General features: G+C 41.9%; 1 protein-coding gene and 1 long non-coding RNA gene across 12 annotated transcripts in view; one reads left to right on the top strand and one right to left on the bottom strand.

Moving 5' to 3' along the window:
- Positions 1-23,692, top strand: part of NEO1 (neogenin 1) — a 191,536-nt gene that overhangs the window by 31,548 nt on the left and 136,296 nt on the right. Inside the window, exon 1 of one of the 11 annotated variants that reach the window (XM_040570216.1) lies at positions 3,246-3,336. The exons of the other annotated variants lie outside the window; for them this stretch is intronic. Within the exon in view, the coding sequence (XP_040426150.1) occupies positions 3,261-3,336 (76 nt within the window). The 5' untranslated portion in view covers positions 3,246-3,260. Of the gene's footprint in view, positions 1-3,245; positions 3,337-23,692 lie in introns of those variants that run through there. 11 annotated transcript variants of the gene reach the window in all.
- LOC121076145 lies at positions 583-3,975 on the bottom strand. The gene is made up of 3 exons (XR_005823355.1): positions 3,052-3,975; positions 851-992; positions 583-675 (listed from the first exon to the last, which is right to left on the bottom strand). It is a non-coding gene; the product is annotated as an uncharacterized LOC121076145 (long non-coding RNA).

Raw genomic sequence — 23,692 nt, 5'->3', positions numbered from 1 at the left:
GTACCTCGTGTTTGTTAGGCTCCATGCGCTAATGCCTTACAAATTAACTGATTGCTGGGCAGTGCGTTACTGCTCGTGCATGTTTCGGCTGTAAATCACCTGAAGCTTAGGCTGGGCTATTTTCTGAGGAAGAAAACGTCAGTTTGAATGTCAGAGTTACCCATTGCCTAACCTGAGTGAAATACTGCCTCCGTAATGTTTGTGAGGTGTCCTTCATGTCATCTTCAGATAAACCAAGTAATGTGGTAGTAGTGTAATAATGCGTAGGAGATGCACTTAGAGGCTTGGTTGTGTCCAACAGACCTCTTGTTCAATGCTAACCGTGAGCTCTTTGGCAGAGTTAGGCATAAAGAGGGTAGGACATGCAAAAGGCACTCAAGTTGTAGAGTTTTAGCGTGGGCTTGTCCTTATTCAGATTTTGCAGAGCTACACCCAAAAATCATGTCCACTTACATGCAAAAATGCTGATGTTTTTCTGGGATAAGTAAACACATCTGGATAGTCTGTCTTTGCTACTGCTGCTTCATAGTTCTCACATTTGTTGCTTTCATTTAAATTTTCTTTAAAGTGCTAATTGAAATAAAAAAAACAGACTTTGAACAGTTTTTGTGCTGCGTATTGCTGTGCTGTGCTGCTGTTGAAGAGCTAGTTATTAGGCTTTGGCAAGTTCTTTTCCTGCAAGAACAAAAGAAGGGGAAAGATTGTTTTTTTGGGACCGTAGTGCAAGCCCATCTTTCAGGTGTGCGGTTAGCCGAGTTTAGAGGATGGCTCCTCTTCTGTGGAAAGAAAGCTTTGTTTTAGAAAAAACTGAAGTCACCGTCATCTAAAATGGATATCTCTGCAAGGGTACCTGGTAAAAGCAGTGCATGATTCCTGAGGACCTTGTGCAAAGCAAGAAGGAACCGGGTCTGGGGCTGCTCCTGCTGGAGTGGGAGGCTGAGGCTGCTGAGCCGGCCGCCCCTGAGAGCTGCCAGGGTTGTCAGTAAGCAGAGCTGCAGAAGATGAAAGGGTGAAGGGATTGGTTTTGTTGCATTTGTTTTTCCCTGCTAAATCTCTTTTGCACAACCTCCCCAAAGACTGTTGGCATTAATAAACTGGCCCTTGCTTTTTATCCCAGTTCTTCGGAGAATTTCATGTTTCCAAGTCTCTCATTTGGTGAGAGAAACTGGCTGTGCACGGACAGAGGATACGTGTTCTCGCTTTCCCTGCCTGCCATTACAAAAGTATTAAACATTTATCTTCTATAGGTAAATGGTCCAAAACAGTTACAATACCGTGCAGTGATCCAGGTTTGTTGAACTAGAAACCTTTTTTCTTCTGATACATAGCAACTAAATTTCTACCTCATTTTTTTCCAGTGTGGGTTATTGTTCATACTGATGTAATATGACATAGTGTTATGAACAATAAGACTCATTTAAAGATGACGGAGTTCATACCTGTGTGATTTCCAAGGCATTGGTCACAAATGCACAGGTTGTACTAAAACAAATTCCAGTGAAAAATGTGAACATCGCCTTGTTGTACATCTGGTTTGCATGGGTTTATTCTAAAGCTTTATGTAAGCATTTATGTTTTCCTTTTAGTTTGGGCAGTTCTCGCATTGATAACTGCTTTTGAGACTTTAAACCTAGTCATGGTACTGCAACATAATTTGCAGCTTCTGGGGAGCTAAACTATACGTAGATTTTTAACGACACCGTTTGCTACTTCTCTTGCTGACAAATTTCTGCAGAGGCAGGAAAACATAATTGTTTCATTATTCGTACTTTTGAAACCACGAAGAACAAAAAACAAAACATAAAACACGTATGGATATGCATGTATGTGGCTGGTTCATCGTCTTCCTGAACTAAAGCCTGGATTTTTATTTAAAGTCTTTTTCCAGCTGTAATGAATGAGTCACTTCTGTTTATAAGGATTTGGTTGTTTACTCTGACAAACCCTTGATAGGAGACACTCGACAAGATCTCAGTAAATCAATTTGTTCAGGATCTATAAGCATCTCATTAGCATTTATTTGCAATGTTCATTCTAAGCTCAGCTGCAGCTGTTTAACACACTAAATCTCTCAAAGATTTCCAGGATTGTAAGCATATGTTTTGAGATTGTGCTTTAAGTGGAGGAATTCTGTGGGCTTTTTTCTCCTTTTCACTGCTGCTGTTAACAAAGATCTTCCAAACTGAATTGCAGGCTCTGTGTATACAGTCTCTCGCATTTTAATGGCTGAAAATGGGAGAAAATGTTACCGTTGGAATTGCATGGCTGAAACTGTGCTTCATCACGTGAACATGCTTCTTGATTGCTGCGAGGACGGCATCAGCATTTGAGCTGTGCTTTCTGAAATAATAGTGGGAAGGAATCCTGGTGCTTTACCTCCAGCAGATCCCACATAGGGATGGATGATGTCATTGTCTTTGGGACTTGCAGCACAACGCATCCAGGATTTGCATGGTGTGGGCTGCAAGTCAGACAATGACGCTTTATTTCAGATTGACTGATGTGCCTTGCAACACAAAAGGAGGCCAAGACTACCTGCAGCTCTTAATGATTGATTTTCAATACAAATCTCATAATAGTCTATTTTAAAGAAGTGTAGCAGAGAACTAGTCGGATAGTGGCATTTCGAAAGGTAACTAATAGCAAAAGACACGACTCCAGGATTTTTACTAGGGTGAGTTATTCCGGTTTTGATTAAAAACTAGACTGTAGGGCAATGAGAAATGAAAAAAGGAAGCTTTCTCAGAGAGCAACGGGGTAATTCAAGTCTAAAGCACCACAGAGCAGTGCCTGAGAATGTTCTTTAAACGGCAGTTAGTGCACGTATGTTCTTTATTAAAACTTCATTGTGACTTTTGTGAATAGCAGCGTTTGGGAAAGTACAAGCATGTACAAAATGGTTCTTTCTCCACTCCTGCCATGGCAAATGAAAGCGCCTTCCTGGCAAAGTCAAAGCTGCTATTTGACACTTGCCCTTAGTATTCAGATTCCCCTCACTTCTTCTGTGATCCCTGCCATGCTTCCTGGCTCACCTGAATTGAGACAACCCACCTCGCTTTGCAGCATGTGAGGGCAACAAAAAGCAGCTCACGAGGCTCGGGGCTCGTTCAGCCCGAGCAGGGGCTGCCGTGCCCCTCTCCGACCCACCCGTGCATGTGGTCCCCTTTGGCGAGGGACCACGGAGGGTTGGTGGCCTGGCTGCTGTAGGATGTGCTGTAGGATGCTCCTTGCTCTGCCGGTGTAGCCATGGAGACAGACAGATGGGAATCCCGGCGTGCCGTGGGGACCAGACTGACTGTCGGCGCGTGTGTCGGGATGGAGAGCGTTGCTGGACAGGTGTGCCTGTGCGGGACTGGCTGGGCCCACAGGAGCTAGGGTAAGCAGCCAGCTTCTCATCAAATTGCTTTCAAGAAATCCTCTGTTATTTTCTGCAAAATGGGGATCACAGCCTTCCCCTGTAATCAATCCATGAGCTGCCGAAGCCCCTCCTGCAAGTAGTCTGCAATCCAGCAAGCTGTTCAACTATGATTTTATAAGGAAAGGAATTTGTGTGCTTGGAAGTACCATAACTCATTCCAGCTGTGCACTCGTACGTTTTTAGTACCCCGAATATCTTGCTGGAATTGACCTCGCTCGATCAATACTTGAGTGTAAAATCAGTGGTGTATTTTCATCCCAGATCAATAACAGATCAATGTCTTGGGGGGGAGGATTCAAAGTGCCATCTCTGCAAAATATTTCTCTTGGAAAAATCACATTTATGGCTTTATAACCAATTATGCTGAAATAAAAGGTCTAATAAAAAACTTGTGATCTAGAGGCATAATTGCAGGACAAGATCATTAAAGCTGCATCTTAACGTACAGTTCTGGAGTCATAAGGGAAACACTGCCAATGTACTGAGACTTTGCTAATAGTCCTTTTCCTGCAGAGCAACACTAGAATGCATCTCTGTGTGCACCCAGAGCCTGCCCATGGTCCTCGGTGCCCTCTGGCATAGCCTGGTGCTAGCCGAGGGCCTGTTTTGTCCATTAGGAAAACCCAGCTCTGGATCCTGACCCTACGCAAAGCTCTCTTCCAAATCTGCGTTCAAGTACCGGTATTCAGTCTTTGCCCTAGTGAGTTCCAGTGCTGCTTCTCCTCTTGTCCCAACTGTCTGTGAAGCTGCATCAGGCACCTAAACCTTTTCCTCAAAATGTTTTACCAGTGTTGTCTTTTGCATCTTAAATTACCAATTTTCTTTTTAAGTCTAGTTCTAACTATGAAATATTAAGAAGTAGAGTTCCAGCTTGCACACAGAGTGACCAAATATAGCTGTAATACTAAGTTGTTAGGAAGGCTAGGAATTTTTTTTGTCTTGACACTGATACCACAAAGATGAAATGACAAGAATGTGGCTGAAAGGACAGCTTGCTTTGTTCTGAGCTAATTTAAATTAAAACTTGAACATAGTGTAGTGAATGCGGTGATACTTTAATTGTAGCTGGAGATAATTTCCTTTTTCTTAAGTCCCTTTGACTGTATTGAAAAATCTATCTTCATTTAGCAGCTCCACCTCTCCCATTCTCTCAAGGTTACGGGTGAGCTGGAAGGAGGAGTGGGTGGATCTGGGATGACAAAACCAGCCCCTTTCTGGGGCTCTGGAAGGTGAGGGGTCTGTGCCGGTTCTTAATAATCCTGTGTGAGCTGCAGTTTAACCTTGAGTTGTGTAGTGGGGAGAGAGCTCCTGTTTCCCATCTGATCACTTAATGAAGACTCAATTATATTTTTGGCATAGCATTTAGAGAATGATCTATGAGTTGCGTTCAAAATTAATGATATTTAATTTAATCGATGAGATACCCAGGCACCTTAGTCTAATAGTAGTTTTGACCATGTTAATAGAATTTTTTCTACCAGGAACTAAAAGCAAGTTATGCAAACTTAATGAGCTTTTGTTGAAATGTTCTCAGGTTGCTGTTTGGATGTGGATGTCGCATCTGATGTGTTCATAGTTTGGGGACTAAGAACCATCCCACTAGCCTTTAGGCATTCAGTTTTGGTACAGCCTCTGCAAGAAGGAGCTTGTGATAGTGAGCGTTTCGTACCGCGAGTTTGGGAAGCAGTGCTGCAGGCTTCCTCAGCCATCACACCTCTGGACTCCCAGCCAGGTGGTAAACCTTCAGATGAACTGGGCCTTTCGAGTTTTCTATATGCACTTGTTGGAGATCTGACTCAGGTTTGTGCAGAAGAAATGCTCAACGCTCACCAGAAGATGTTGTCCTTCCTGTGTTGTGTTTTTGTTGTGCTTTATGGCCATTGGACATTGCTTTGTCTTGCTTTTTTCATTCGCCTACCCCAGAGAGGGCTTTCGTTAGACAGTGTCCAGTTATGTTTTGTCATCTCTTTTACATCATACTTTCTATGTAGCCCCAGATTTCCTAAAATCTCCAGACAGTTATAGCTCCCAATGAGATTTTTTTTGATGAAATTCTGTTAACTGATAATTTAGGAGAATTATTTAAAAAAAAAAAAAAGTAATAGCACTGGTATCCAGGATTGCCTTTTTCTCTGTATAGTTGAACCCAGTTAAACTGGTGAGAAGCCCGAGCTGATTTCCCAGGATGGCACGAGACTGACAATGCAAAGGGAAGTGACACCTTATGGAAGAGGTGCCCTCGGCACTGAATGCGCGGGTGTTTGAGATGTCTGCAGTATGTGCAAATGGTAACGCAAGGGTGACCTAGCTTTGGGCACCTGGATTGTTAGGTATTGGTGTATAACATCCTATTTCATAGCTTCCATGACAAATTTTTAGCCTGTGGCCTATCTGGCTGCCCTGGTTGCGATTGCTCCCAGCAGCTGAGTCACACTGGGCAGGCTCGTAGGCTTCTGGGGTTGCTTAAATGCCTGGAGCTCAAATGTTGTAGAGGGAGGAAATGTTTCCAGGGAGGAAAGCTTTGCTGGATTGCTGTGGCTGGGTGTACTGGTCTGGGCAGGAGATAGTGTTCAACCTGAAACTGGTAAGGGTGCAGATGTGAATAACTTGCCCCTCCCTTTTTCTCCTCCATGTTTACGAGGATGAAAACCACTCTTAATATATGCAAGCCGTATTTAAAAAAAAAAAAAAAAAAAGAAAACAAAAAAAAGCTTTGGGAGACAATGTAATAACACTTTAATCTTGGCAGTAAGAAGAGTGCTGCAAAGAAATCCCATTGAAATAAGGGCACAGCTTCTTTCTGGACTTAATATTCTGTGATTTATATCCCCTCTCGTGCAAGTAAGGTAACAGTACGGTCCTGGGAAGGAGGAACTGTGTAGCATGTGTGCTGGGTGATTCAAAACCAGGCACTGCGACAAACAACATTTTGCAGAAACAGCACAGGTTTTGATTTAAAAAAAACAAAACCACAACAGCAAGTTAACATATTCATATGCTTGAGAACATATTTGTATATGCAGATTGGTGCTGTTGTTGAAGTGCATCACCCTGCAGATCCCTCTTCCATAAATGCTTTGTTTTGTAATGGGACCTGTAGCAGCGGATGTTTGTTACAGACCTGATGTAGTGCTTTTACACGCTCTTGTCTGGGCATCCTTCACAGGTGAAGGTGACATGAGTGCTTGGCTTTCTTGGAAAGCTATGCTTCGTCCTTTTTATAACCAAAAGGAGGTGTTCAGTAGTTCTGTTTTTTGTTTGTAGGTCTTTTTAAGAGCCACTGCACACATTAATAGACAATTTTCTCATGGAAATATTTCTTTGAAAAAGGGAAGTTAGTCTGCAAGAAAAGATTCCCATTTGTGATAGCCATAATGTACTCTGAATTGATTGAAACGGGGAAAAAATCTTTTATTTTTTAAACTTAAACATAACTTTTGAGTGTTAATAGTAGACTTGCCAGGGACTGTGATCTAATTATTTGATTATACTGTGATTAAGGTGTGTTTGAGTTAGAAAGTTTCTCAGGAGAAGGTTGTGCAGGCTGTTTACATAAAACCCAGAATGGACACGGAGAATGAGACCAAAGGAATTTTTAGCTTTATAATAGTGTCTGACAGTGGTCAGTGGTGGATGCCTAGGCGGGGTAGGTCTGCCCTTCAGCTGAAAATGTCTGTGGTTTTATCTCAGAGGTAGTATTTTGGTGACTGGGAGACTTTACAGCAGAAATTCTTAAAGAATCTGGGAAAAGCTTTGCTTGTAGTATCTTTTGAAACTTGTTTTGTGCTGCGATGCGTGAGCTAACTTATTTCTGCAAGTTGCTTTGTATTTTAATGCTGTTCTATCAGCATGTATTATTTAAAATAGAAAGCTTGTTGCAGCAGGCAGCGACTGTGATGCAAATGTGAAAGATATGCTAAAAACCTTACCTTAATGCTAGCTGGAGTCCTAATGCAGAGGAGAAAACTATGCCTGGTAACACATAGCAGGTCACAGCAGAAAGGGAAAGAGAGACTGGGGTTGAAGGGTGGTGGTTGAGATCCTCGTGTTCCCTGTGTCCTGTGGTGCTGGATTTGGAGTGAATTCGCAGTTGTAGGGTGGTGATGGCTCACCCTGTGCTTGGGTTGTACTAAGTGGCTGTAGCTGGTGGGTAAGTGGCCACAAACACCCAACCCGGTTTACACAGCAGAGGAACGGGTTAACTTCTGCAGTGTGGAGCTCAGCTGGAGTCAGGAACTGATGTAAAGAGGCGCTTGGGGACACTGAAGGTGGTTAGCACCTCTGCGTTGAGGTTGAAGCCTTCGCTGACTCCCCTGGTCGTTGAACTTGTGTCCTTTGGTCTCAGTGGCAAAGCAGTGTGCTCAACAGCATTGTCAGCCTAAGCAAAACCGTAATTACCATCAGCGAGCTCAGCAGTCAAGAAAGGGTCTTGGGATTCGGTGAGGTTATGGTACAGCGATCGTTTTCCACCAGGAAAGCGTAACTTTTTTCCAAGAGGTTTTACAGAATCTTACATTGTGGGATGAGTGGAAGGTGCACTCTGGAGAGTGGCGTGCTGCTAGGAGGCAGGTCTGCTCCTCCTGTTGCCCATCCGAACACGTTCCAGCTCTGATTTTCAGAGCATATTGGTGTATTGCATCTTCCTCCTTGCTTCTAAGTATGGTCACAAATGGGTCAGGCACACTGCATAGCTTCCATTACTGGATTCCTCAGAAAACAGCTTTCCTAATGCTGCCATTGCTGTGGCTTTGCTTGTGTTGCTGCTTGGGATTTCTGTGGTTTCAATGTGAAGGTATTTAACCGTTTTGTGGTGTGTCAGAAACAACGTAGCGGAAACCAAGGTTGGGGGCATCTCTCTCACAATGCTTTCCTGCTTTGGATGCAGGTACCCTTCTTGCTTGTTTGCCTTCTGTTGATGCTTATCCTTGGAGGTGCATCCAGCTTGGCTGGCCAGATCTGTGCACAGCCTGATCTAAACTGACCTGCTTGGAACAGGTGTCTGGCTGAGATGATCTCCAGAGGTCTCCACCAAAATTATTCCATCGTTCTGAGATGTGACTCCTTCAGCTGCAGCATATGAAAAGAAGTTTGGAGCTGCACCCAAACTGTGTTTGGGGAGATGTTATCAGCTGAAGCTTTATTTCAGACAGTAAGTAGTCAGCTAGTTGGATTCCCCTGTCCAGGCAGGTTGAAGAGCTTGTTGTCATATGAAGGTAAATGTTTGTATTGCGAGAGCACTTGAAACCTGGCTGCAGTCCATGAATCGGAAGAAATGTTAAGTATAAATACTTGGTGTGTCTGTCTTTGCTTAAAAGTTCTGTTCAGCAGCTCATACTTGAGCTCGCCCTAGTCAGGTGAGCTTTTGCATCCCCAAATCAAGAAGGCAGAGCCAAAGCAAAAGGGTGCTATCAACACAGTCTGCGCAGGTTTTTCTTAGCCATCTGTTACACATCTGAAACGTGCAGTTGTCAGTGCTGGAAATGAGTATTGCTCTGCTTCTGTGGAGTTGTTCCTTCTGGGGTTTTGTTGCCATAATTGATCAAATTAAACGGAGTCAGGCCTGTTTATTTAACAACTTAAACGTAAAGCCATGTCAGTCGAGTACTGTCCTCCAATGTGATATGCAGAGGTCAGATCCGAGTCTTGTTTTGATTTTATTTGAGCTGAAAATTCTGCTTCGTGTTGAGCATCCTGACCTGGAGCACGAGCCAGGCAGGTAGCTGTCAGAGCATGGCGTGCAGTCTGCGTGCCAATTCAACGCAGAGAGGGATATCGGGACCGGAGCCCAGTTTGTCAACGTGAAAGACTTGATTAAGCTGGAATGAGCTTGCTTGGAGCTTTCTTGTTTAGCCCAAAGCAGTCCGGGGGAGCCTGAACAGGAGCCTGCAGTACCTGCATGCGGCTCCCTGATCCTGCCCGCAGTCTGGGGGTCTTTGCTGACAGGTCGTCTGTGTTGCGTCTGCTGGTTTTCTTTTTTTTTTTTTTTTAATGGGCCAGAAGGAATACAGCTAAAATGAGCCATCTCTCAGGTGAACTGAAGGGAGAAGTTGTGCGCTAACCCCCTCTGGCACTCTTTAGTCAAATTATTGTTTAGGAGGTTTTAAATATTTAGAGGGAAAGTTGAGAACTTTCACTGTTAGGGGGAAATTGGGGGAGGAAAAAAGGAATATAAGCCAATTCCTTCTAATGGTGACCTAGGAATTTGTTTTTCTTAAACATTTCTGACTAAGTAATCAGGTCATGTCCATATGTGTAATTTGGTATGGTAATTTGTTTAATATATGCAATATTAGTATTTCCATTTTTATGTAAGTTTTTAAACATATTTGCTTTCCCACTTTGATGGAATAATCTTTATTATAAATGAACAGATCCATTTTTCCTTACATATCTATCTAACATTTGCAAAGCTAATACTTGCAAATATTTTTGCAAATATTTTTGCTAATATGTTTGCAAAGCTACAGTTAGGCTTTTTATTTTACTCTGACAAAAACTGTGCCAATCAAAGCTACAGTGCTTCATGGGAATTTAGGAGGTTAAGTGAGTAAACAAGCTAGATGAAAGCTTTTGTTTGTCTTTAGAAAATGAAACAGGAAGCTGTTTCATTAATACACTTTCAGAAGAGACAAGAATCTGTGCAAAGCTTTTAAAACTGGCCTTTCACTTCATTTTACTGTACTTTCAACTGAGATCAAATAAGGAAAATGACGGCAGTTAGACATGCTCCATTAGCATCACATGCTTTCTGTTCTCAAGTAAAGCTCTGTGTACAACTCCGCTGCTTTTCGGGAAGGTGCAAGAATGCTGCTGTTTGCCCGTGTGCTTTGTGTCTCCCCTTTCCTTGGCAGATAAGTGCAGTTAACGCTACACCAGACACTCCTCTGAGAAAGAAGTCAAGAATTGGGAGTGAAAATGAGGCCTTGGGCTATTTGTCTTGTAGGTTTTTTTCACTTCTAAAGTGCTCGGTAACGGCTTAGTAGGAATCCGTTATGGAAAAATATCATTTGGATAAAATAACACAGCTGCAAAGTTGTAATAAAGGATTCGTGCAATTAGGTTTGTTCAGGGATCTTGTTTGAATACAATACCTCATTAAAAGACTGCATTTGCCTTTGTGACGTATAGCTGTTTGATTTCATATATGAAAAAGCAATAAACAATGATCTAGTAATTTCCTCTACTCCTTGTATGTTCATTACACTTGCAATTATTAAGTAGCAGTCAATAAGACTTGTGGACTTTTTTTTTATGATTCCAGACCACGTTTGTGCATTTCGTGGCAAAAGGTCAGTAAGGCTTGCAAATATGTGTTAGGTTCTGGCTGAAGAGGTCTGAAGCGAGGTTAGTTTGCAGTGGTGAAGCTTCTGCTGCTCCTGGGCCAGCAAGTTTGATGTGTGGATGTGGTCCAGAGGCACTGGTGCAAAGCTGAACCCGAGTGTGCTGCAGAATTGTGCTGTGGGCGGGTGTTCCCTGCTGCCAGGGCAGTGCTGGCCTGGCCAAAGCCTTCTGCCAGTCTTCAAGCACAATGAAATTCTCTAACTGCTATTGATCCTGACCCAGCCAAATTGTCTAAAAGGCATTGAATATTTCCAGGATCAATGTGCACAACTCACAGCAGAGAGGGAAGAAAAAAAGTTGGAAAGTTGTAAAGCTGATATATTGTTCAGGTGACACACAAGGAGGGTTTTGTCCGCTGCTTGGAGTTAACAACTCCTCAAAGCTACATTTTTAACAGTGATGTGTATAAGTTACCAGTTAAACTATTTTTCTGATGGATGCCAGTCTGTGATGTAGGTGACTCTTGTATTTTCCTGTGCTCCTGGCTGTGGTTGAAATGTTGTTCGTTTGTTGCTAGTTATCTTCTGGTTTTAGTCGTGGAGCTGATCTGGATGTTGGGCTTTAATCTCTGCATCTTCATTATCTCTACATTATAACCCGTTCTGGATCTGCTAAGCTTTCCTGAAATGCGGTTCAATCATGTTGTTTTTGTAAGTTATTTCCTATTTTTTTCCATAGGCAATGCATCAGTGGTGCTACTAAGGTGGTTAATGGTTTTGATCAGTTACTTTTAAATGCTTGTCTTGAAAAGCAGAGGTTTGAAAAATAATCATTATGGAGAACAGTGGTGGGTACACATCACTGTATATGGTGTGCGTTTATATATGGCTATGTACTGTATGCTCTGTGTGTGTGTAAATATAAATAAAAGATATGGAGTATGTGACTTGATGTCACTTAGAATTCACTGAGATGGTTTATGCAGGCTTCTAAATGTTTACTGCTTTATCATCACTGTCAATGTCCAGCTTCAGGAGATCACTGCCAAAGTCCATATCACCAAACAGAAATTCATGTTCAAGCGGTGCTGCAGCAGCACCCCTATAACTGTACAATGACTTCTGTGAAGTATCCGTGTAAGGGGCGGTGTGGCTGTTTTCTTGTCTCACTCCAGTGTTCCTGCTGAGCAGTGAAGTAATACAAAGCCCAAGCAGAATCTCGTATTGAGAAGCACTACAACACCTTACTGCGTGGTCTAGATATAAGTCCTAATGCCATTTTCTCGCTCTCTTCTCCTTGCTGCCGTGTGCTCTGAGTGCTCTTGGGCAGCAGCGTCCCACCTACGTGGCTGCTGCGGGATGTGGTTCCGCACTCACCATGTGGATGGGAGAGACATCGTTAAGGTTTAGCAGTGATTTAAATAGTTTCCAAGGGGTCAAAGCCGTGCAAATTTCTGCTCTTGTGTTTGTCTAGCGTAAAGCACCTTGCGTATTCTTCTGTCATCGGTTGGTGTTGAGAGTGCGATTTTTTTTTTTTTCTCTTGCTAGGGAAATGACTTCAGTTCTAATTACTGCCGCTTTTCCTCGGTGACCGTCAGATGCTCTACCCCAAGGCATTTGTCTGCCTCAGTTATTAAAATGCTGGTAGGGTCTCCAAATATGAGCAGGCTAACCCTCAATGTAAAAACAAACACGAAGAGATGGATGGGGAGGTAAAAACACAGGACTGGAGAGTGCACAGCGTGTGCTGAGTGCTTGCCTGACGTTCAGTCCGCGTGGTGCTCTGATCCTGTCCATGTACTGATTATTTGGGGCTTTTTGTCTTAACATTGATATTTTTCTGTTGCTAAAATGACTTTAAAACGTTAAGCATTCAGAGGTATGTGCAGAGCATAAATTATTCTCTAAGTGTACATATCTAGGCTGAAAGACGGATACTTCTGTCCCACTGGGACATCTTTGCAGGGTCTGGAGAAGCCAACTCATGGACCCTGCGTTTCAGAGGAGCTGCCCTTACTTGTATTGTGCTGCCAGTTTGGGGCTATTTTTTTACCCTGGTTGGTTGGTCGGACCCTTCTCCACGTTTCATCTGGCTGCCCGGGTCAGTTTGGAGGTGCCAGCAGTGCTTGCTGGTGGTTTCTTATTTTCTGAGGGCTGTTGAGCTGAAGAGCAAAACCCGCTTCTGACTGCCAAAGTCCCTTGCTCACGAGTGTGAGATGCTCAAAGGGTAAATTGGGGACGCTTTGATATGTTTACTCTGTTCTGAGGTGCTGCCTGGCATCTGTCTCAACTGTGCTGTGACAAGGCGCTGTGTGAAAGGGATTCTTTTTGCTCAGATTGGATGTGACTGTTCCTCTGTTTCCAGGTCCCCTTAGATAATTCTTGCTTGATCTAACATTAAAGGTATTTGTTAAGGGTTTTTTTCCTCTCATGAAGTATGCCAGAGGTCTTTCTTTCTAAAGAGACACTGGAAATGATGTTCAGCAGCTTTCAGTTTGGTTCTTGCTTGCATCTTTATTGTTCAACCCTTTTTTGACTTTAAACTTCCCACAGAAATCAGGCTGTCTTTTCTTCCTCATACATCTTCCTGTGTGCCGTTTTTGACCGTTGTCTGTCATGGGAGGGCTCCTGACTTCGTAGCAGCGTTCCCCTTTGCCCCTCACTCCTCTGCACACATGCTTTGTGATCGCGTAATCGCTCTGAAGCGGTGAATTGGATAGGTGTGCTGGAGGACGTCCACGGCACGCAGGAATATCATTCACTGAACTGCAACTCTTGTGCATCTTTAAATGAATTTGCTGCATCGAATATGGTCTCTTGGGTGACCTGTAGCCTCGTTGGCTTCTGAGAAACAGAACTATTACTTTACCCTTCATGCAGCATTCTTGGATGCTGCAGCGTGTTTACTGCTCAGAAAATATTTAAGTAATTGGTTTCAGCAAATCTCTTGTGATGTGTGGGGGATTTTTTCCAGTATTTACATTCTAAACCAGTTTTGAAGTATCAGTCTGGTGGAAGAAAACAACTGAGGCAGGGAGTCTGCTGCTTGATCAGCTGGGTGTGCTTTGCACACCAGCAGGGTAGTCTGCGGTGGCGGGCAGGTCTGAGGCTGCTGGGGGTTTCACCAAAGCGAGGTGGTAAGGAGGGTAAGACGGAGGAATTAATGCTAATTTTTAGCATCTTGCCTGTATTGAGAGCAGTATGTATTTGGAGTCTTTCAAGACTTCATTTTCTATTTTTAACCTCTTGAAAGGGCCACTGTTTGCTTTCAGTATGGCATGTATCTGAAGAGAGGAATAGTGTCCCTGAGTGCCCAAAGACTGGAACTCGAGGCAGGGAAATCCATTTCTCCAGCAGGAAAAATGGAAATTCCTCTTCACCTGCTGTAACAAATGTGGCATTGTCGATAGCTAACATGTGGTAGCTATTTCTGTGGAAAAGTCAAAATACTATTGTTCTCAATGATGAACAGAAATAAATGTTCTCTTTGTAGGTGTCTTTGCAGTGCCCTCTAGTAAGTTTTTCTAGAAATGCTAGAAAGATCTCAGACCAGTTTGGTGAAGTAATGAAAATGCGTTGCTGGAAGAGTTGAGGTAGGAGGAAAAAAATTGCAGGGGAATAAAAGCCCCACAAAGCATTCCAAAATGGGCTGGAATGGGGGAAAAAATCTGGCATATTGTTAATTTCGTAGGAAAGGTAATCAGTCTGGCTTACTTTGACAGATGAGAATAAAGAGAAATTTGACAATGGGTGAAGGCCTTGTTGGGGGTAGAGTGCATGTGGTGTTTCGTGCTGTGTGCTGCACTGATGGCAGTCATCGCCCTGAAAGTGTTTTAGTCTGCTGTGAGGTCACGCCTTGAGCAGCTAATCCCACGGGCTGCGATTGAGGTAACTTCTGTCCCTGGTGTTGAAGTCAAAAGGATTTTTACCTGATTGTCGTGCTAGCTTATTTCTGTCACTATAACAATAGAAAGGGGATATCTTATGTCTTTTGTATCAAGTAAAACACAGTACCATTTTAATGTCCTGTGCAAGCCTAGAAGGGATGTGTCAGGTGAGGGGATAAGCTATTGGAATGAAGACTGGTAGTTTTCTGAAATGAGAGAAATGACTTTGGTAATTCCATCTAAAAAAAAAATTAAATCATCTAAACTCTGCCTGTGAAATGATTATGAAAATGAAATTCTACTCTTAGGATATTCAGAGTAGTTCTTTCACTGGCTCGAAGAAAAAAATGGATGTATGGCATTAAATGGTCTGACTTGCTTTTCCTTGGGTGATTATAAAAGCAAAATCTCTTTGAAAGGACGCTCCTTTCACAACAGGAGGGACGTGTGGGACACAGCTCCTAGATGTGAATCCTAGCAAACCCAAGGATTGTTTTTAAGCAGCCTGGAAGAAACCCAGATTTCTGTTCTGAGCAGTTGTAAAGCGTTCTTTCTCATTGCATACCAGGAATAATAAGTGCAGCAGAGATTGCTTCTGAAGCAGGGCTGGCTGACGCTTTTCTGGCTCTGAGGGTAGGTTTAGGTCAGATTAGCAGACCCTTGCCAGGAGGTAACTTGCTGGCAGCACAACCATGGACTGGAGATCTCCTTGGTTGTTTTTTTTTCTTTTTTTTTTCTGGACATCCCGATAGAGCTGCAGCACCCCAGTAAAGGGGCATAAGGCTTGTGAACAAGCGCTGCCACGCTGAGCCACTGGCTGTTTGAGGGAGCTGGGGTCACTGGACTTGGGGCAACTAAACCCAGCAATGCTCTAGGTAGGAAAGTTGCTTCCGTGTGTTCAAAATTTGGTTAAATAACAATTTCTGACTCCCTCGAGGTGGTAGAAAGGCCAGGCAAATGGCCCCAGCCATAAATACGTCTTCTAAGACGTTTGCTATTTGAAATTAGAATCTGTGTTTGCATTTTGCTGTTGATCATTATCTTGTTTTCCTTCCCATTATTTAATAATATATGAGGAGATGGTATCACTTACAGTAGGAGTGGTTAGACTAAATGCATGACCGCGTACTTTGCAATGCTTTACTGCAGGCACACTGTTTGGACGCTTTGTTCTCAATGCTATTTCCGCATACATTTTTTAATGGGCTGTATTTATTTATTTTTTGCTGTGTTTTATAATTTCCTGCTTAAGGTCTTTAAGGAAGGTCGATTAAGATTAAACCAATAATTTGTTATTGAGAGAAAGGTAACTGGAAGTATAGACAAAGCTGGAAAAGCATCCTTGCATAGTGTAGTATGCTTTTCTTGAATTAATTCTTTGTTTATTGACAGCGCTTCCTGAAGGGCGAGTACACTCCTGCCTATGCTGAAGACAAAGCCTTGAAACAAGTTATTTCTTTTTCCATTGTACAGATTTGTGTTACGATGATGAGTACCTTGACTTTTGTGTTCTTATTAGTACGTGGTGTCGAAAACCTGCTCAGCTCTACAGCTGAAGCCATTATAGAATGACATGCAGAAATGTGTAGCTTTTTCTCCATGTTGTATTTCTAGATGGATGCCTTTTGAAAAACATGGGAGCTAGCAGCAGAGCAGAGTTCTGTCTAACTGAAAGCAAATACCTCTCCACATTGGTGACAGCCTTTTGGTATGCAGACAGGCATTGTTTGCGATGACCTGTAATTTCTCAAAACTTAATATTTTATTGAGAAGATGGGCTGAGAATACAATTTTTGTTACAGTAGCCCAGGCAGTTAGTGTTCACTCAGTATTGTCTGCTCGGTATGTATTACGAGAAGGCACCTGTGTGCAGCACGGACAACCAAGAAAAGGAGGACAAGGGTCCTCCTGAAGAGGGAAAGGTTTTTTGTACATGCTGTTTCTTGTATCCCGCAGAAAAGGATCTGTCTACCTTACAGACCTGGGAACGTAGCCCCTTCCCATGCAGGCTGCAGCAAATCCAAGCCACCACGTCGTTCTTCAGTCATCGTTGCTAGCCCGCAGCGCTTAATGATGTTGGGGCGCTGATGAGTTACTCGCTTTGATGAATACCTTTGTTATAGTGTATTAAATCATTAAAAGAGGAAATCTGCTTGTACTGAAGGAGAAAGGAATCTAGTAAGTCTGGGGAAGTCTGGATTTATACATGGCATTATTTATTTTATGATGTTACATCATTTGCTCTCCTAGGTTCCACTGTCAGCCTTCCTTTGAAATTATTAAAGCACCAGCACGATTTATATTGTTCATCTGCCATCATGGCTAGCTCTTGTACTTTTCAGTTTTTTCTTGACGCTTAAGTGCAATATCACTTTTTTGTCTCATAATTTATGGATTGCAGAGTCTTTGCAAAGAAAGCAGTGAAATGGAGTTTAGAGAATGCAGTTTGGAGAACTTGTTCTTGGTTTTTCAGTAGGAGTGAACTTCTGAACCGCTGTGCATGTGATTGGGGGTTGGAGGTACCATAAAAAGATAATCACAAGAAGTCATTGGTTGGCTGATGTATATTGGCACTGCATGCGATTTAATTTGGTCAGGTGGTCTATATTCTTCCAAAAGGGAAAAATATGGTATTAAGAGGAAAATCTATCTATCTTTACCTATGCATTAGTTCTGCTGTGGTATATCATAATACCATATATAAATATTGCTTATTGGGCAGTGCAGAATGTGTCTGTTGTCAAAGGAGAAAAAATTTACCAACCTGCTGGTAATACGTACTTTTATTGCTAATATGTACATTTATGTAGAGATTAATGCATGTAGCAATTTATCCATACAGTTAATGTGCTTCGTAGCAGTGAATATTTTAACAAAACCACAAAACAAGTTCCTTGTGAGCTCTTGCTGGCAGTTTGCAAAGAACAACGTTTGTAGCATCTTCAATTAAAATACATTCGTCTAACTCTTGAAGATGACGTTTTCAATGATCTAGGTTAGGAAGGGCATGACATACAGTTTTTAGGATTACAAGGGCTAGTGGGAATGTTAATTAAATACTGCTGAAAAGCCTTTTAAAAGTTCAGTCCTGCAGCAAGATAGCTTGGATCTTTTATCACTGACTTGCAATATGTAAGGGCTCTATAATAGTTCCTGCCAGTCTGATTAGGACTCTGTCAAATACTTCTGTTTTGAACATCAGTTTTCAAGGGCATTATATGTTTACTCTCAAATTGCTTCAGAGCCTTAATTCAGAAGGACAAGTATCATGTCTCCCAACTGAGAGGTCTTTCCTCAACGCATAAATGCAAGAAATCTTTCTTTATCAAAGCCCTGAATGACTCCTTACAACAAGTGAATCCCTGCATATCACTGGAGTCCCATACTTTTGATGAAAGATGTTTTGTTGCCCTAATTTTGCATTGTTTGGCCAAAGTGCTTCTGAAATTACACCTGTGTTTCACCTTTATTTTTCAGGAAGGTTGTTGCGTTTGGTCCCTGTGAACTGGAGTTCTGTCCCGTTCCCGTACTTGCATGAAAACTGGGATCCATTGTCAGGAATAGGTCAACCCCTGCTAGTTCTGGTGGCTATGCTGGGTTTGAGTTGAGTCTAGAGCATTGTAGCAGGGAAGCATTCTGCCACGTACTGCTACGTGCTGGTAGGAGGTGATGAACTAAGGAGAGCTGTGAGATCAGGACATTTGTTGAACTCCTTGTCCTGAACCCTGTCATTTCTGCAGAGCTTGTGTCAGGCTCGTGTCTTTCAGAGAGGAGACAGATCCTGGAAGGATGCTGCTTTCCACATCAACATTCCCTGTTGCAGGGGTTTCCTCACCTGCAGCTTTGTTCAAGATGTACCACTGCTGGTATTGCCAGCCTTGGAAAATGCAGCATTTGTAAAGAGCAATTGATGAGCTCTGCCTGCCTTACCTAGCTGCTTTTGGGTCCCGAAACTGGCAAGAAGTATATTAAAACTTCCTTTTGAGTTTAAAAGCCTTGTCATGGTCTTTGGGGATTAATGATCTAAGGAGAGGTTTGTGCAGCTTCATCTTAATCTTGTTTAATCGGTGTCATGTCTCGAATGCTTTTTCTTTGGTGCTTCTTCAGTGAGAAGAGCAGCATGCTTTGGGCTCTTACCTGAGAGATGCCCTAGGCCAAGGGCAGCTTAAAAGTTCTTTGTTAAACCTTTGAATTGTTTGCGTGTGCTGAACTTGGTCTTGGCCAAAACTATTTCAGAACTGTTGGTTAACTTTGGGAAACTGAGGAGTGGTGAGCTACAAGGACGACTATAAAAACCCAAAGTATTTTAAAAGTTGGAAAGAGAAGGAGCTAGGGATGTGTAAAGAAGTCCTCTTAGCTTCAATTCCTGGAAACATTCACAAGTGAGTGAGTAAACAAACACTTTTTTCTAACATCTAAGTAGCATGGGTATGAGAGTTAATTGGTGTGGAATTGTTAAGGAAATACTTTCAGACCATTCTAGTTTCCTCATGCGGTTTAAAAAATTTCATGGAAGAAGTCATTGTTATTGTTTCTCCTACTGCCACCATTCAAGAGCACTTTCCTAACGAAGGAGGGAAAGCTGCTCTTCTTCCCTGTCATGAGATGTCTGTGGAAAGGGCTGGGAAAGAGAAGCAGTGATGGTGATGAAAGCTGCTTTGTGTGGGGCTTTGCACTCACGTGTTCTGGGTGAATTTCTATTAGACTCCTTCCATTCGCAGCCTGCATGACAGAGGAAGTGATGTTTGTTAAATTTTCATGACATAAAGCTGAAAGGGAGGGGACAAGATGTTAGATTTTGGAATTGGTAAACTTTTTTAGGGATGAGGGAAATTTTGAGGAGCCAAAAGGAAGTTAATACAGTTATGCAGGAGTGATCAGCCAGTCAGACATGAAATGGCAAAGAGCCAGCTTCATGGCAGTTTCTGAGGACAGGATTGAGAAGCTAGGAATGTAAGGGCTAAAGAAAAGACCAGAGTTCTTTAATTTAGGCTTTTTGGGCCAACGTTAACACAAATCAAGCAGCTGATAAAAGATAAGCTCATGGAAAAGAGGAGTGACTCCCTCCACAAAATCCCCCAGTCCAGTCTTCAGTAAAGCGATGTTGTTAACTGAATAATCAATAGGGTGATGGAGTGGGAGAAATGGCTGGTTGACAGCAGTAGAAGTTGATTAAGCTCTTGTGTGCACAAAGCCTTTCTGTGCTGAATCAAGGGTTAAATGAGCTCTGAACTCCCTTGGCTGGAGCATGGCAGCTCCACCAGTGCTTCTCTGCTGAGTGCCACAAACTCCAAACTGCAAAACCTTTCTTAGAGTACAAGCTAGGAAATTCTCAATATGATTTTAACTTTCTTTTAACGTGGGGCATATGAATTTACTAACCCTTTTATTTTTCATCCACTGCTTTGTGCACAGGAGTTGAAGCAGCCTGTGCAGTCCTCACAGGGTTCTTGGCAAGAGCTCTTTAATGCTACCTCTGAAACCTGGCTGAGAATCTGCTTTCTTCTGGAAAGTCTCTAATCCCTTCTGTGCTCTTCCTTCTTGGCGTGCTCTCTCTTGACATCCTCTGCTCCATACTCTGCAGCTTTATTTCTGTGGGCACCTCATTTCTTCAGGGTAATTGTAGCCCATCAGTGGACTTGATCTGCTCCAACCTGCAATGAAGATGAGACAAGGCAAACTACTTTCTTCATCTTGATTAAAAAATCTTAAGAGTAGAAATAGGGTTCAGTTTAAGCTGGTTGCTCCGCTTGTGCTGACCTGCAGAATAAAAAAAGTGAGGTTGGAATTTTGAGGTGTTTGGGCAGAACTGACTTTTCTAGAAGGCAAGAGGAGCCATATTTAGAACCAAGATATATAGTGCTTAGTGTGCTTGGTCACAGAAACAGTGAAAATGAAGAATGACAGCTCAGATCTAGCGATGGATCTAAGCTAATGCATTGAGCCTGGGAAAAAATGGGTACACTGATGCTGAAGGGGCTCCTCCCAAGTGAACTTAAGCTTACCTCAATGTAGACATGGCTAAAATTGGCTTCTGTCACTTCCTAGTGATTCCCACCCACCACTTTTGTGGCTTTTTTTTTTAGGTTTTATTTGAAAACTCAAAAAAGGCAGAGAAAAACAAAACTGTGTGTGGTTGTGTTTGTTCTGGTAGGGATCTGAACCTCTATTGGAAAAAACAGAGCTTGTAAGTGAGGAAGAAAGGCTGATAGCTTGGCTTACATAGAAGGCTTCCTATTGGAAGACCCATGACAGTAAGGCTGAATCTTTAATTTAGAGAAAATCTTTAGGTTTGTGGAATGGTGGATGAGATTATACTGATAAGCATTTAGAATTATTTTCATGCTTCTGTGACCTTTCTGCCACATCTGGTAGATTAGAGCCAAAACTCGGAACTCTGCACACAGAATCAAGCAGGTGCTCATGTAGGTGGGTGTGTGCAAATCAAAGTTACAAAAGCACGTACAAATTTTATAATTGTTCTGTTTTTGTTTTTTGCTTCTCTATCACCAGGAAAGACAAAATCTCAAGGATTTGGATAGTGACATAGCAGATCTAATCTTGTCTAGGACCAGTACTGTCACTAGGGAAGCCTGTCTTTCTCTCTTCATCTTTGAATTCTTAAAGGTAGAAGAATATCTGAATGATATAACTTACAAAAGCATAATTTATCTGTTGTTTCTTTCACACTGCCACTCCTGCCTTATCTTCAAGCTTCTGTGAATCATGAGGAGGAAGACAATAGGCTTTGTGCAGAAGGCTGAGCCCCTCTCCAAGGGGAGCTGAAGTCTGTTTGGAGAGGAGGGACTTTCTGTGCTCTTCGGTGATAGCGAGAATTGCATCAATTTGTTAATTAAGGCTATTTGAGAAAGTAAATCTCTTAAAACCCCCAAGTGACTGAGGAAGCTAAAATGCTTACACGACAGTCTGCCTTTACAAGTGAAGGCTTCCCACGTATTTATACTTTTTCTAAAAACACATGCATGGTAATTATTCTACCACTTACTGAAACAAACCTAGTTATTAAATGCATATTCCTGATAACATTTTAAAGCATATCAGTATTGACCTTATTGTGAAAAGTGAAATTATTTTAGCAAGTATTTTTATGCCCCTTCCTGATGGGTTTATTGTGTGTACCATAAGCTTAAATTTGCGTCTCTGCTCATCAGTTTGTGATGTCTGTCCATCTGCATTTAGACCCTTTTTTATGATGCCTTTCGCAAGTGTTACAGGTTACCTTTAAGTTCTTGGGAGAATTGCCTACAAGGAAAAACACGTCCTTAATGTGTTTGGTATTGCTTGCTGCCAGGTTGATGGGTAAACTGGTAACTGATGGTAAACTGGTTGATGGGTAGCTCTGCTACACAAATACCAGATAAAAATAATGCTGTTGCTTCCTATGCAGGAAAACAGAACAGGTTTTTATTCACTGTGATATTGTCTAAATATTCAACTTAAAGGCTGTATAGAATTAAGAAGCAATACCCTCACTTCATGTTCAAGATTTTCTTTTTCCTTTTAAGAGCTATAAAGAGACTTGAAAGCCAGACCAATTTTTCACTTGTTTCCTTTAGGGCACCTACTAACAAATAGCTTAATGATGAACAACACTTGCACTATTTTTTAAAAGATAAAAGAAATAAGAAAAGAAGTGATAGCCGTGTCATTGCCTTTCCAGTCTCTAAACAGCCTAGTGAAAAAAAAAAAAAACTTTGCAAAACTATAAGGTTTTTGTTAGCTAAAAGCTATTTTTGTTTTCTCAGTGGTTGTAAGTAGCTCTGTAAAGAGGAATGTCACACATCCATTTCTATGTAAAGTCAAACTTCCTTTCTGTAGTTGTTAAAGAACATCCTTGTGCAATATGTTTTCAGCATGTGACTTCAATTTATTATTAAAATTTTTAAACAAGGGTAGTCAGTGTGTGTTACTTCATGCTGAGAGTACTGTAGTAGACACTGTGCTTGTAGAAGACGCTTTAAATCATTAGGATCCTAAAGCATAATTCATTGATGCTTTCATTCATTAGGACCATTCTTTAGTTGTTGCGTCCACTGAAAATAGTTAATTTCCAGCTCTTGCAAAGAGATCTTGTCTAAGTTTATTTTTTTTCAGCTAGTGTTTTTGTTTCATGCGTTCCCTTTTTACAGCTTTCCTTCCTTATATACAGATAGGAGGAATTGGTGCAGCTCTGCAATGAAGTTGAGGCCTGCCTCAAAATTTTGGAATTTTTAGAATGGATCTTTTAGCCCAATTTAACCTTTTATTCCATGCACTTTCAGTTTGGTTTGTTGGCAGGCAGCTCATAAATGCTCCCATTTATATCACCATGATGTTTTGTACACATGTCCACCCTTAGTCCCCAAATGGAGGAGAGGTGGAGCTTGCCAGCATATGAGTGGGGAGCCTTGATGTTATTTTGGAAGGTTGGCTTTAAAAAAACAAAGACCCCCTTCCCCCCTTCTCTCAAATCAACATTATGCTGTTCTTCCCTGAAAGAAACTTTCCTCCTTCTGTTTTCCATGGATGATTAAGTTAAAACAAGTCCAAGTGATACTAACACGCGATCTTTCTGCTTGACCAAATACACTAGAAAGACAGTAATTAAAATTCACTTCTTAATGGAAAGTAGACACTAATTATAGATGTCTTTTGGGAATACTTAAACTAGAGAAGTAATCGTGTTTATCCTGAACTAGAATAAAAGTAAAAGCTGTTTTATGGCTCTTGCATGATGTGTTAAGCTCAGAATTGGAGACTTTTTCTCTCGAGGGCTGAATTATTCTTAATGTTTCTTAATCTTCGTTACACAAAACAAATTCATGCATTGCTGTTACTGGCACCCATACCACAGAAGGCCAAGAAGAGAGTCCTCAGAGTACATGCTGTTTGTATAAATGTGTTATTCAGGCACATAAATTAACAGCATAAGTTTTGATGAGGCAGATTTCTGTGTAATGGGTTGCTTGGGACTGTTGACCACATCGATTTCAGCATGAACAAACCAGTATGTCTTAGGCATGAAAGATTTGACTTCAGTTTCAAGAGTTCATTGGTATATGTAGTTAGCAGAAAATACTGTTGTACAGACCAAGCTGTTTCTAGGG

This window comes from Cygnus olor, chromosome 11, assembly GCF_009769625.2.
Source record: "Cygnus olor isolate bCygOlo1 chromosome 11, bCygOlo1.pri.v2, whole genome shotgun sequence".
NCBI classification, from domain to species: Eukaryota; Metazoa; Chordata; class Aves; order Anseriformes; family Anatidae; genus Cygnus; species Cygnus olor.
This window is presented reverse-complemented; position numbering and strand designations above follow the sequence as displayed.